The sequence below is a fragment of the Peromyscus californicus genome, unplaced genomic scaffold (assembly GCF_007827085.1).
Source record: "Peromyscus californicus insignis strain IS unplaced genomic scaffold, ASM782708v3 Scaffold_21__1_contigs__length_65335640, whole genome shotgun sequence".
Classification (NCBI taxonomy): Eukaryota; Metazoa; Chordata; class Mammalia; order Rodentia; family Cricetidae; genus Peromyscus; species Peromyscus californicus.
In genome coordinates, this window is record NW_026294514.1 from 51,910,720 (window position 1) to 51,924,858 (window position 14,139).

Consider the following 14,139-nt stretch of genomic DNA (forward strand, 5'->3'; position numbering starts at 1 on the left):
TGAGAAGGCCTCCAACAGTTCAGGAACCAGGACGAATTTGGCAAGTGGTATTTAATCATATTTAAAAAAAAAAAAAACACATCTGTCAGGCAAGAAAATAATTAAAGAGGAGGCAGTCAACAGAGTAGGAGAAAATTGTTTCCAGCTATACGCCTGGCCATAGATTGATATGTAGACCATAAGAAGAACTCGAAAAATGAAGCACAAGTAATTCAGTGGACAAATGGGGAAACATAATGCACAGACAGTTTAAAAAAGAATTACAAGTATCCATTAAATAAAAAGTAGAGCTATCCAATAAAAACAAAATTGTCAAGCATTTTAATCATAAGGTAAATGCAAATCAGAAACATATTCACATTTTGTATTACCCAGTAGAATGGCCACATTTAAGTAAAACAAAAATAATATCTGGTGAGGATGAGGGAAAGAAATCCCCTTCAGCTGATGGAAATATAGCTTCATATATGCACCATGAAAATCAGTATTGAAGTTCTGCAAGAAGATTGAAAATATAATTACTATATTATTCATTTATATCACTGTAGGGTACATATTTAAGTAATTAACACAAAGTAGTGACAGTACCTGAATACCATGTTCACTGAGCAATGTTTACAATACCCAAAAATAACACTATGATATACACAATGGAGAATGTTTTGATCATAAAAAAATTAAATTGTATTATTTGCTGGAAAATTAATGCAACTGAAGACCATCAGGTTAAGTGAATAAGGTAGACTTGGAATAGAAAGCTATGCATGTAACATCTCATGTATAAAATCTATTTCTTTCACGTCATGAACTTAGATGAAAATTCTTAGGGGATATGAAGGAACCAGAGAAGGAAGTTGAGGTAGGCCTAAGAGGGTAGAATAAAAAGTAAGCACATCATATACTCATAATCCATTATTTTGTACAATTGGTATCTATAATAAAAAGGAATGAAATTTCAGAGCATGGTAGTCAAGGCCTGTAAACCAAGAAGTTGTGAGGCAGAGACAGGTAAATCTTTGTGAGTTCAAAGCCAACCTGTTCTACATAGTGATTTTCAGGTCATTCAGGGCTACATAGTGAGACACAATCCCAAAACAAATAAAAGCAAAAAAAGAAAGAAAAACAAAAAGAAAGAAATGTTAGCTAGGAATATAATATTAATATACATATCAATGAAAATAATTTGCAATCTATAAAGAATGGGATAATTCAGAGATATTGAATCAATATTGGAAACAAAAAAAAAGTAATTAAAGTGATCACCTTTAACAAATGGAGAAAGGTGGGAAAAGAGAGAAAAGACCAGAAGTAGAACTGTTGGTAAATGAAGGCATGTGTATAAGCACCTAGATTTGTGCTTCTTCTTGTTCTGCTTTCCAAAGTGTGCATTCAAATTTGTATTTAAAGTTCTGAAAGCTGGCAGTTCCCAACAGCTGGCCAGCAGGTGAGAGACCTGGCTACAGCCTGCACCACCACTAACACCACCCACTGTATTCTGTTCCCCTAAGACCCACTCTGCCACCCTACCCTACCCACCTCATTATCCTTCCTGTAACCAGCCCTCACCCACAACTCTAGCAGACTACATAGACAAAGGCACAACTCACAAAAAGAACAGGTGATTGACTGGCTTCCAAGCTAAACTGCCCCACTTTCCATACTCTTAGGCACAGGACACAGCCCATGCTCACCCTCAGCAAAGCAGCTGGGCCCTATGATTAACTTCTCTTTGTGGGCATCCCTCCCTGCAACTCCAGCAGATTACATAGGCACAGACACAACCCACACCAGTTGGTAGAACAGACTCCATAGGCACAGGTAGATTCCCACATCAATCAGAAGGACAGGAGAATATGCTGAATCATGGCAACTGAATGGCCATGAACCTTGGCTGAGACAACCCTACAGGACCAGAAGATTTGCTAAACATCAGAAACCTTGGTCATTCTGGCCAAAAGACAATAAAGGAAACAGAAAACAAACAAATCACTCATCCAACAAAGACAACATAAGAATCCACACCAATACATATAATCATCCCAAACTCAGATGTGGTAATACCAGTGTAAGAATATATTAAACGACAGAAAGGACAATATGGTACCACCAGAATCCAGTGATCGTACAACAGAAAGTCCTGAACATTCCAATGCAGCTGAAGCACAAGAAAATAAGCTCAAAAATAACTTGATGAAGATGATAGAGGCCCTTAAATAAGATGAAAAATTCCTTCAAAGAAATAGAGTAAAAAAAAATTAGAAGAAATCAATAAATCCCTTAAAGAAAGCCAAGAAACAAAAATCAAACAGGTGAAGGAAATGGTTCAAAACTTGGAAATTGAAATAGAAGTAATAAAGAAAACACAATCTGAAGGAATTCTGGAAATGGAAAATCTGGGTAAGCAAACACGAACTACAGATGCAAGCATCACAAACAGAATGTAATAGATGGAAGAGAGAATCTCAGGCATTGGAGATACAATTGAGAAAGTAGACTCATTGGTCAAAGAAAATGTTAAAGCCAAAAAATTCCTAACACAAAACATCCAGGAAACCTGGGATGCCATGAAAAGACCAAATCTAAGAATAATAGGGAGAGACAAAGAAGAAGAATCCCAGCTCAAAAGTACAAAAAAAAATATATTTAACAAAATCATAGAAAAAATCTTTCCAAACCAAAAGAAGGAAATGCTTATAAAGGTACAAGAAGCTTACAAAACACCAAATAAGCTGGGCCAAACATGTCCCCTTACCACATAATAATCAAAGCACTAAACATACAGAATAAAGAAAGAATATTAAGAGCTGCAAAGGAAAAAGGCCAAGTGACATATAAAGGCAGACATATCAGAATAACACTGGACCTCTCCATAGAGTCTCTAAAAGCCAGAAGTCCTAGACAGATGTTTTACAGACACTAAGAGTTCATGGATACCAGCCCAGACTATTATACCCAGAAAACTTTCAATCACCATAAATTGAAAAAACAAGATATTTCATGACAAAACCAGATTTAAACAATACCTATCCACAAATCCAGTTCTACAGAAAGTACGAGAAGGAAAACTCCAACCCAAGAAGTTAGCCGCACCCAGGAAAACATGGGCAATAGATAATCTCACATCAACAAAACTCAAAGAAGGAAAACACACACACACACACACACACACACACACACACACACACACACACACACACACGCACACACACACACACACTGCCACCACTGCTATAAAAAGAAATAACAGGTATTAAGAATCACTGGTCATTAATATCTCTTAATATCAATGGACTTGGTTCACCTATAAAAAGACACAGGCTAACAGAATGGATATGAAAAGAGGATCCGTTCTTCTGATGAACACAAGAAACGCACCACAATTTCAAAGACAGACGTTATCTCAGAGTGAAGGGTTGGGAAAAGATTTTCTTTTCTTTTCTTTCTTTTCTTTTTTTTTTTTTTTTTTTTTGGAGACAAGGTTTCTCTGTGTAGCTTTGCACCTTTCCTGGAACTCACTTGGTAGCCCAGTCTGGCCTCGAACTCACAGAGATCCACCTGGCTCTGCCTCCCAAGTGCTGGGATTAAAGGCGTCTGCCACCACTGCCCAGCCGGGAAAAGATTTTCTAATCCAACAGACCTGAGAAGTAAGCTGGTGTAGTTATGCTAACATTTAACAAAATAGATTTCAAACTAAAATTAGTCAAAAATGATGGAAAAGGATATTTGATATTTATCAAAAGAGAAATCCATCAGGATTAAGTCTCAACTCTGAGCATCTATGGCCCAAGTATAAGAACCCCCACCATTAAAAAAAAATTACTAAAGTTTAAAATACACATCAAACCCCACAAATTAATAGTAGGAGACTTCAACACCCCATTCTCACCAATGGGCAGGTTTGCTAGGCAGAAATTTAAGAGAGAAATAAGGGAACTAACAGGTGTTATGATTCAAATACATTTAACAGACATGTACAGAACATACCCCCCAAACACAAAAGAATATCCTTTTTTCTCTAAACCTCATGGAACTCTCTCTAAAAATGACCACCTACTAGGTCACTAAGCCAATCTCAACAGAGAGAAAAAAATTGGAATAGATCTTCCTGTTTACTATTTAGCACTTTCATTCTAAAATATATATAATAAATTTTAGTTGTTTTTACCATTTAATATGTTCTTTTCTTCTTCCCAACAAACCCCTTCTTTAGCTTCTTTCTGTGACTTGCTAAACTAATCAGAATTGCTTGCATCATTGTGGATGAGCACCCCCTATTTAAAATGATGTAAAGTTCCTTGTCATTTATTTAAATTTTGAGTAGTGAATATAATAAGGGTACCACAGAAAAGAGCAAACACTCAGAAATTAGGACTATCTAAGTAAAGTTGAATAAAATTTTAACTAAATGTAGGTTGGAAGTAAGGAATGTCATTGCACAATGTGGCATGCAGCCACCTCACACTCAAGGGACTGAGAAAGAAGCACCTGTGAGGAAGCCACCTCTCTGTGGCACTCAGTCCCCAGAGTAGGAAAGAGTCTGAAGACACAGACTTGACTTCACCCTTCTTCTTCATTCAAGGTACCATTACTGATATAATTCTAGAGTGCAGAATCCATAACTGCTGTGGGATGGTCTGTATGTCAAATTGCTCTGATTGGTCAACAAATAAAACACTGATTACCCAGTGGCTAGGCAGGAAGTATAGGCGGGACTAACAGTGAGGAGAAAAGAAAGAACAGGAAGACAGAAAGAGACGCTGCCAGCCGCAGCCATGACAAACAGCATGTGAAGATGCCGGTAAGCCACGAGCCACGTGGCAAGGTATAGATTTATAAAAATGGATTAATTTAAGCTATAAGAACAGTTAGCAGGAAGCCTTGTATGGCCATACAGTTTGTAAGCAATATAAGTCTCTGTGTTTACTTCTTTGGGTCTGAGAGGCTGTGGGACTGACAGGTGAGAGAGATTTGTCTGACTGTGGGCCAGGCAGGAAAACTCTAGCTACACATAACAAACAGCAGACTAGAAAAATGTGGAGTGAAAAGACTGGAATAACACGGACCTGCGCCCAGCAGCGACGCACTAGGTAAAGCCGGGCGCCGCGGGGTGGACCCCATGGGCACCCGAGGGGGGGCTCCCGAACCCCAAAACCACGGCCGGCCTCGGAACGGCCGTCCGGGGCAGGAGTCTGAGGGAGACACGCCGCCTGACGGGGACCGCCGGCAGGTGGCGCACGCCTTTAAACCCAGCACTCCGGAGGCAGAGGCAGGTGGATCTTTGTGAGTTCGAGGCCAGCCTGGTCTACAGAGCGAGCTCCAGGAAAGGCGCAAAGCTACACAGAGAAACCCTGTCTCGAAAAACCAAAAAAAAAAAAAAACCCTGTCTCAAAAAAAAAAGAAAAATGTGGAGTGGATGTCACAAAGGTGAAATGGATTCTAACCAATACTGTCCCTAACATTGTGAGGAAAGATAAATTGAGAGGCAGAGAGCTAAGTCATTTCAGGAGGCTCAGGGGAGTTTGATCTATGAAAGTCTTTCTTCTGTAGTTGGTATGTTAAGTGAATGAAAAAATTTCTTAATTAAAAAAAGAAAGTCTTTCTCTTTGGAAAAATGAAGATCTGGGAAACATGAAGAAATGGCAAAACAGAAATATTTACACCATGTTTTCAGGTCAAATTGAACTTTTGTCAACCAGCTGAAGATTTGTAATATAAATTATATATATAAATATATAAATATATATATATATACACACATACATACATATATATATATATATATATATATATATAAACATAAACCTAGCGTATGTTACCCATAAGTAATACCACTGTTATTTGCTTTCAGAAATTCACCTCCCAATTTAAATTCACTGAGCATGGGTGTGACCTATACAATTTGGAGAATAAGTGGTATGTGTTTTCAATGGACCAAATTTTTCAGTTTTTATATATAAATTTACCTATGTATGTTTTTAACCTAAAGGTAAACAATAATGTAAAATAGTAGGAGATTGCTTTGAAAAAATTAGGATCCAGTTAAATACAGAGAGAAATTATATGAAATAAAAGCCATCCTGTTAAAAAAACTATGCACCAATTTTATTGCATCAGTTGGAGCCATGCATTGGGACCCCAAGTATCTTCATCATTTCATACAAGTGACTCTGAAAGATTCTGAACAACATGCACATACTCACAGTAATTTCATACTTCTTGTATGTTTGTGAAGTACCAAAAGGAAATGAGGTCTTTAAAATATTTCTCTAGTCATGGTTTTTAATCATGTTTACAGCACTAGCTGTGATTTCCCTCCTTCACAGAAGCCTCAGTTTCAATCAAGAGAGTGGCTTGTTGTCTCTATAAAAAGTCTTGACACTTCTGCACCATAGGCACTACCAGATTGGTAGGTTGGTACTGTAGCAGGGTCTGGTGCTAGATAAGATCTGTTTTTTTCTTTTCCATCAGACTACACAGTGCCTTGCAGTAATATAAAAGCTAGCCAACTGGGAGCTCAGAGTTGTTTTCTCTGTGTCCTGTTTCCAAAGCATGTGGTGTCTTCAGAAATAGGGTCTTATTGAGTTATGGTGCTACTATAATCACTGGCATTAGACTATATTTTTTCATTTGTCCTCCTTACCAATAACCAAAGAAGAGGGAAACTGTGTTTGGCACTGAGATTTTTCACTTAATAATACATGTCTTCATGGAGCAGTATTGTGTTTACTAATGTGGCATAACTCTGTTCACACTCTGAAATAGATTTATCACATGACCCAGATATACCACTCCTGGGCATATAACCAAAGGAACTTATATGTAATTCCAAAGAAACTTGCACATTTATACTTTTTGATTTTATAACCAAATGGCTTGGAATGAAGTCAGTTTAGATGGTTATCAGCTAATGAAAGAACAATGAGAATGCATATATATACATATGCATTATATATGTATTATATAATATATATGTATTATAATATTACTCACATGAAAAGAAAAAGTGGCACTGAGAAACTTTCAGGTAAATGGATATAACTGAAAGAAATAGTACTGAATGAGGTCATCCAGTTCCTAAGACACATTCTGAATGTTCCCTCTCATATTTGGATCCTAGCTTCCAGTCATTTGCATGTTAACCTAAAGTACATGTGGAAACTAGAAATGGTCCATTGCTTGATGGGATACATTGGTGAAGGAGAGATAGCAGAACATAGCCGAGATGAAAGTAGAAACTGAGAATATAGGGAATGGAAGGGTTCAGACAGAAAGTGAAATAATGGAACAGCCAAAAGAAGAGCCAGGGGAAGCCTTAGACAAAATGAAATCTTCGTGAAGAAGTTACATGGACAACAGTGATCTTTCAATCTGAGTAAAAGTATAATAAAAGGGAATAATAAAACTCATGTGATATAAAAGAACAGAGGGGGATGCTTAAGTTTTGTGAGGATGAAGATGAGATGGAAGAGAGGAGAATTAGGGGATGGATCCAAAGTGAATAATTATTGAAAATTTATGAAATCTCACCAGTTACTAAGCTAAATGAAAATAAAACACAGGAATAGGTAATGTGTTTTAATTTAATCAACAGCAGAACACTGTACCAGAAAGCAATGTGAATGTGTGCATGTTTGTGTGAGTGTACAGTTTTGGTGCCATGTAGAGTTTTACACATCCACTAGAGAATCTTGTAATATATTCCCCAGGAATAAGGGAAGAATACTGTAGAGATATAAACATCAGAATACAATCAGAAAACATTAAGTCATTTTCAGTCGTTAAAAATCTCATACCTGTGTATCTTTAAAGGTACAACAACATCATGTAGTTTAGTTCCTTTGTTCTAAATATGCTCTCCTAAATATTCCAGGTAAATTCAACAACTGCTTTAAGATACCTTGTAAACAACCACATAGACAGAGTTCCAAAATACTTTCAAACTACTGACATTTTTTTTTTTTTTTGGTTTTTTCGAGACAGGGTTTCTCTGTGTAGCTTTGCGCCTTTCCTGGGACTCACTTGGTAGGCCAGGCTGGCCTCGAACTCACAGAGATCCGCCTGGCTCTGCCTCCCGAGTGCTGGGATTAAAGGCGTGTGCCACCACCGCCCGGCAACTACTGACATTTGTATACTTGCAGATTTCAGGATATAGATTGTCAGGGTTAATGAGCCAATCTATAAAAGACTATTACAGAATTTTAAATAATGTGTTTGGGGGAGTGTATGTGTGTGTGTGTCTGTGTGTGTATATTTGTGTGTGTTTTAAGAAGAAATTATTCTAATCCTGGCCAATAGTGTTTTTATGAAGAACTTATAATCATTGACTATTTCATAGGATCCATCCCTGGACCACTAATTTTTCACATATCAATACAAGAGTCTTGCATTTACTGGAACTTTAATAAATGTGGAAGGAAAGGACGTTGTTGGATCTACAATAAGTCAAAAATGACCTACATATTGATGGGACTATGTAAGTGACGTAAAGTGTATAAAGTTAAGTAAATAAAATTGTTCTTAGAATTTGTAATTCTTTATAACAGGGTAATAACTATTCATGAATAAATATTTTGTTAATTAAAGGCTTATACAATTGTATAGGAAAAAAGAAGGAAAAAATTGTTATTCTGACTATATGGATAAACCAGATAGAAATTTGTCCTGCAGTATTTATGTAAATACTTGCAGTTTTGGGCTAAACGCACTAGAGTTCTGTGTTATTGTTTAAGAAATGGTGATAATGGTATAATTTCAATTTGTTAACAAATTTTGGCTATACATTTTTACAGCCATATTTATTTCTCTTATGAATTTTTCAATTTTACAATATTAAATATTAGATAATTTTGAGTAAAAATCATTTTTTACTTATAATTTTGAGTAAAAATCATCAAAATCTCTCTGAAGGCTAAACTTCATAATTTCTCCTTTCATAGTAATACTAGACATATATTATGTAATTTTTCAGTTACTAAAAGTCTCACAAAATTACTTAGTATCTTTTTTTCCAAATGTATTTCCACATGTCATTGCCATGCATACAGAGTTCGTGTCTGTCAAATAAATACAAAGCAGAGAGAGTGAACAGCATGTGGGACAAAGATATTAGGTCTCAATAGCATGAGAAAAATGCATTCCTCTTTTGTCCCTCCCAAAATGCTAATCATCTCTTTATCCCAGTATCTTATCTATCTGCTAACTAGTCAGCCACCATCTTGGCTTTAATGTCAATTGCTGTCGTACCCCAAGGCTTGTGTTCAGGTAGCCTTTTAATTTATATGACAACTGCCCTTAAAGTGTGAGAAATGATGCATGGATAGTGGAGAAGAATCACTGAGGGATTCTTTACAGTGAAATAGGAATAAACATCAGTGCTTTATCAGAAAATATCAGATCAAGCTGCTAACAATCAACACTGAGAATGTATCTACCCATGAAACTACAACAAAGGGAAAAGAAAGCCATGCTGATTTAGATATTTTACCTAAAAGGTCAACAATGATGGGCCCAGCACAAGACGAATGTTTACATTTGAAAATGTATTTGTGGGTAAAAGACATGAGTAGGAAACATGTTTAAATTAGTTGATAGCAACCTATTGAACCAGGAAGTTATGTCTGTGTAGGTGCATGGTTGTGTGTGTAAGGTTTAGTGCTATGTACACTTTCACACAACCACTCCAGAATTGTGGAATATATTTCCTTGGGATAAAGGAACACTACTCTAGAGACATGAACAAAAGAATACAATCAGAAAATAGTATATGAAAAAGAATATGAGTTCAGCAGAAATAAAAAAAACAATAAACAAATAAGAACCAATTAGAAATTCGAGGCTAACGAGTACACATAAAGAAGGGAAAAATTTATAACTTCAGTGGCAGGCTTAGTCAAACACAAAAAGAAACCAGTAAGCTAAAAAACAAGTCATTTCAGATTATCAGGTCAAGGAAACACAAAGCAAAAGAGATGAAATAGTGAAGAAAAGCTATAGGAATTGTGGGTCACCGTCTTGTAAGTCTAGTGATGTCATAGACAATAGGCAGCAAGCTAAACAATTGATGAATGGATAAGGACAATATGACATTACATGCCAAAGATACTATTCTGTCCTGAAAAAGAAGGAAAAAATTGTTAGTCTGACTATATGGATAAACCAGATAGAAATCATATATATTATTATTCCATTTTCCATTGCCATAAAATAGTCGAATCCTGTTATTTTATAAAGAATAGAGGTTTATATAGTCCATAATTGGGTAAATTATAAATACTATTAAAATTCTGTGAGGGCTTTTTGGCTGTGTCAGAACATGATACCTGACGTAATAGCTGAAGTCTGTGTGTTAGGGAGCTATCACATTAAGAGACAGGAAGCTAGAAAATGCAGTGCCTAGCTCCAGTGCTACCATGGGAGGAAATCAAGGTCAATTGCTTGTAAAAACCACCCCCCTAGTGTTCTCTATGAGTCTCCCACTGTCCCCTATCTCTTATAAGACTCATCACCATGATCTTAGTATAACAGGATCAAGCTTCCAATGCATGAAATCCAATCTGCAGTAATGCATCCCTGGCCACTGAGATCAGTGACAGTCTCCTAATGTAAAATATAACAATCCCATTCTCACAGTGCAAAGGAACTTGCAGCAACCCCACCATGTTCAGATCCACAGGTTCTTCTGTGACTCATGAAAAGCCCTTTCGGGTAGGAGGTATCGTTTAAAATACATGTCTACAAATTAGAAGTGTGACAGGCACAGGATCGGCACATTTAGTCCAAAGGGAGATGGCAGGAGATAGAGAAGAATACTGAGACTATAAGGAAGAGTAAAACCTGTCACAGCAGATATTGAATCTTAAAATTCCAAACTGATCTCTCACGAACACTGTGGTGAAGGGTGGCCCCCTCAGGCAGCCTTTGCCTATGACATTAAAGATCCTGCAGGACCCCCAGTGTGGTGATATTTTATTTGTGCTGAAATGTGGTGATATTTTATTTGTGCTTCAATAAAATTTGCCTGGGGATCAGAGGAAAAGGCCAGCCATTTTAAGTAAACAAAGTCACACAGCACATGCCCTTAATCCCATCACTTATCAGGCAGGGTCTCTGTGTTTTCAAGGGTATACTAGAGAACAGAGCCTTTCATTCCAGTACCAACCATAGAGACCTGGATGTCTGTACAGACAAGACAGACAGTGACAAGGAAGTGAGGTAGCTGGACCGAGATAGGTAGAACAGCAATGCAATAAAGGCATGGATAAGGCAGGGAGTAACTCTCCTTTTGAAGCTACAGAGTTGGTGAGGTAAGGTTGACTGATGGCTTTATCTATTTCCCTGATCTCTCTAAGGCTTTCACACCTATATTTGGCTCTGTGTTTTTATTTAATAAGACCATTTAAAAATTTGTCTACACCACAGTACATAAATTTTGGTTTGCCTTTGCACTCTATCTACAACTTTCTCTGATGCTGCTTAAAATTGCTAAGTACTCTGGCTGTCTGTTGTCGACTCCAGAGTTTCACCTCCAAAGCTAAACTTGGCATTGCCCTATTAGGCCTGTTCATTGTGGGCTCCAATCTTGTCCAGATTTTGAGCTGGTCTCCCTGGCTTTCTTTTGAGAATTTTGTTGAAACTGTCAGGATCCTAATACACTTGCATTCTGCTCCCCTGGACAACCAGGACCACTTAGTAAGATCTGCTTTCAACATGAGCATTGGTACTTAAGTCTGAGCCAAGGCTACTTAGTGGTACTCGCTTGGAAGCAAGGAGGGAACGTTTCGCTAATCAGCAAGCCCATTCTGAGTTTTGAAGGTTAGCCATTGAAGAATCCTTCCCTAGAAGGAGCAGACTTCTCTCCAGAGACTTCTGAAATATTCTGAAGGCCTGTTTTCATTGTTCTGATGCACAATGATCCACTTCCGTTTAGTCACACTAATCTCATTAGCAAGTGCTTACTGGGCCACACTTATATTTTCTCCTTCCAAACATTTGGTCTTGCTCTTTCCTGACCAGGCTATGAACTCACCAAGTCTTCCCATTGTGTTTCCTTTTGTTCAACTGTGATTCTGAATAAAAACAGCCAATACTACCCACAGCATAGTCTTACTGTTTTATTGTTTAAACTTCTGCCCTCTGAGCATTAAGCATGTGTCTTGGTATTTCTTTGCACTCTTTGTTCAACATAATCAATCCATTTCAGTCTTTGTAAGACTACAGTGTTCAGTCACAGATTATTCTGGGATAAAAGTGTGGTTCTGCACCTCTTGATCCCATCTGCTATGGAAAATGTACTCAAAGTCGACTCCATGCCTCTACCATGATGTTCTCCTCCACACTGGGTGTTCCTTTTTTTTTTTGTTTCTTTAGCTATTAAACATAGGAAAGTATAATGTATTGTCTGGATAGTTTGTGCTGATGTCAGATGAGATTCTTACTTGCACTACATTCTTCTTGGAGGCTATACTGGATGTATTTTTCATAATTTCTCATTCCTTTCTCAAACTGTGCTTCCAAAGGAACATTGCAGTCATTCACTATATATAATTTTCATTTTAATATTACATCTATTTCACAAGTAACTATATCTTTGAGAAGATATCCCTTACGACAGATGAAGTGTTTCATAAATGGAAAAGACTCACTCATGTTTCTTGCCTTATGACGTGGCTGTTAGATAACTGGTATGGTTTTGTTACAACACTTTGACTCTATTTAACAGGTTATTAGCTTTGAAGTTTAATTGCTTTTATGTAATATAATTTTCAGAAGTTTGAGACAAAAATAAAAACTGTAAAAGTAATTATATTTTCTATAAATTAGTATTTATGTGTGGAAAGTGATTAGTATTTTAACACCAAATCTACATAAAGGTTTAAGCAAGTTGCACCTCCTGCAGAGAGTTAAATTTTGAAAATGTAATTCTGTTATGTATTTGTATATTAGCATACTTCATAAATTTGTTTAATATTACTCTTTGTTAGGAAGCTATCTGATGAACGTGAAAAATTTTAAGCATTTTAAATACTTAATTTGGCATAAGTTTATAATATTAGTTATATTTGAACACTCTGACTATTAATTTCTTTTTCATTCAGGTCTTGTTTTCCAAGCAGCCTCAGCCTTTTTTGGTCTCATTGCACTTTGCAAATATGATAGTGTGGTAATGAAAAGCACTGAGAGTCTGGTCCAGCCTGTAAAGAAAGTAAAAGAAGGAGAAGAAGAAAAAGTTTAATTTCTAATTGTTTTTTTCATTGGGTAAGAGTGCACATTTTCCCATTTTCAATGGAATATCATATTGATAACTTTTAAAACAATAACATGTTGATATCCAGTTTTGCCAGCACCATTTGTTGAAGATGCTTTCTTTTTTCCATTGTACACTTTTGGCTTCTTTGTCAAAAATTATATGTTCATAGGTGTGCGGATTAATGTCAGGGTCTTCAATTCGATTCCATTGGTCCACATGTCGGTTTCTATGCCAGTACCAAGCTGTTTTTATTACTGTAGCTCTATAGTAGAGCTTGAAGTCAGGGATCGTGATGCCTCCAGAAGTTGTGTTATTGTACAGGATTCCTTTGGCTATCCTGGGTTTTTTGTTTTTCCATATGAAGTTGAGTATTATTCTTTCCAGGTCTGTGAAGAATTGTGTTGGTATTTTGATGGGGATTGCATTGAATCTGTAGATTGCTTTTGGTAAGATTGCCATTTTTACTATGTTAGTCCTGCCTATCCATGAGCATGGGAGATCTTTCCATTTTCTGACATCTTCTTCAATTTCTTTTTTCAGGGACTTAAAGTTCTTGTCATATAGGTCCTTCACTTGCTTGGTTAGTGTTACCCCAAGGTATTTTATGCCATTTGTGGCTATAGTAAAGGGAGATGTATCTCTGATTTCCTTCTCCACTTCTTTGTCCATTGTATATAGGAGGGCTACTGATTTTTTTGAGTTGATCTTGTATCCTGCTATGTTGCTGAAGGTGTTTATAAGCTGTATCAGTTCCTTGGTGGAATCTTTGGGGTCGCTCAAGTATACTATCATGTCATTATGAAGTACTCTTGTGTGTGTGTGTGTGTCTGAGTGTATGTATGTGTATCACGTGCACGCAATGCCCACAGGTGTCACATCTGGAACTAGAGGAC

The 14,139-nt window shown here is 36.9% G+C and overlaps 1 protein-coding gene across 1 annotated transcript in view; it reads left to right on the forward strand.

The window, feature by feature from the left end:
* Nucleotides 1-13,231, forward strand: part of LOC128117430 (solute carrier organic anion transporter family member 6C1-like) — a 95,234-nt gene extending 82,003 nt beyond the window's left edge. The window contains exons 12-14 of the mRNA XM_052749321.1: nt 5,849-5,913; nt 8,336-8,473; nt 13,095-13,231. Of these exons, the coding sequence (XP_052605281.1) occupies nt 5,849-5,913; nt 8,336-8,473; nt 13,095-13,231 (340 nt within the window). The remainder of the gene's footprint in view (nt 1-5,848; nt 5,914-8,335; nt 8,474-13,094) is intronic.
* The last annotated feature ends 908 nt before the right edge of the window (nt 13,232-14,139 follow it).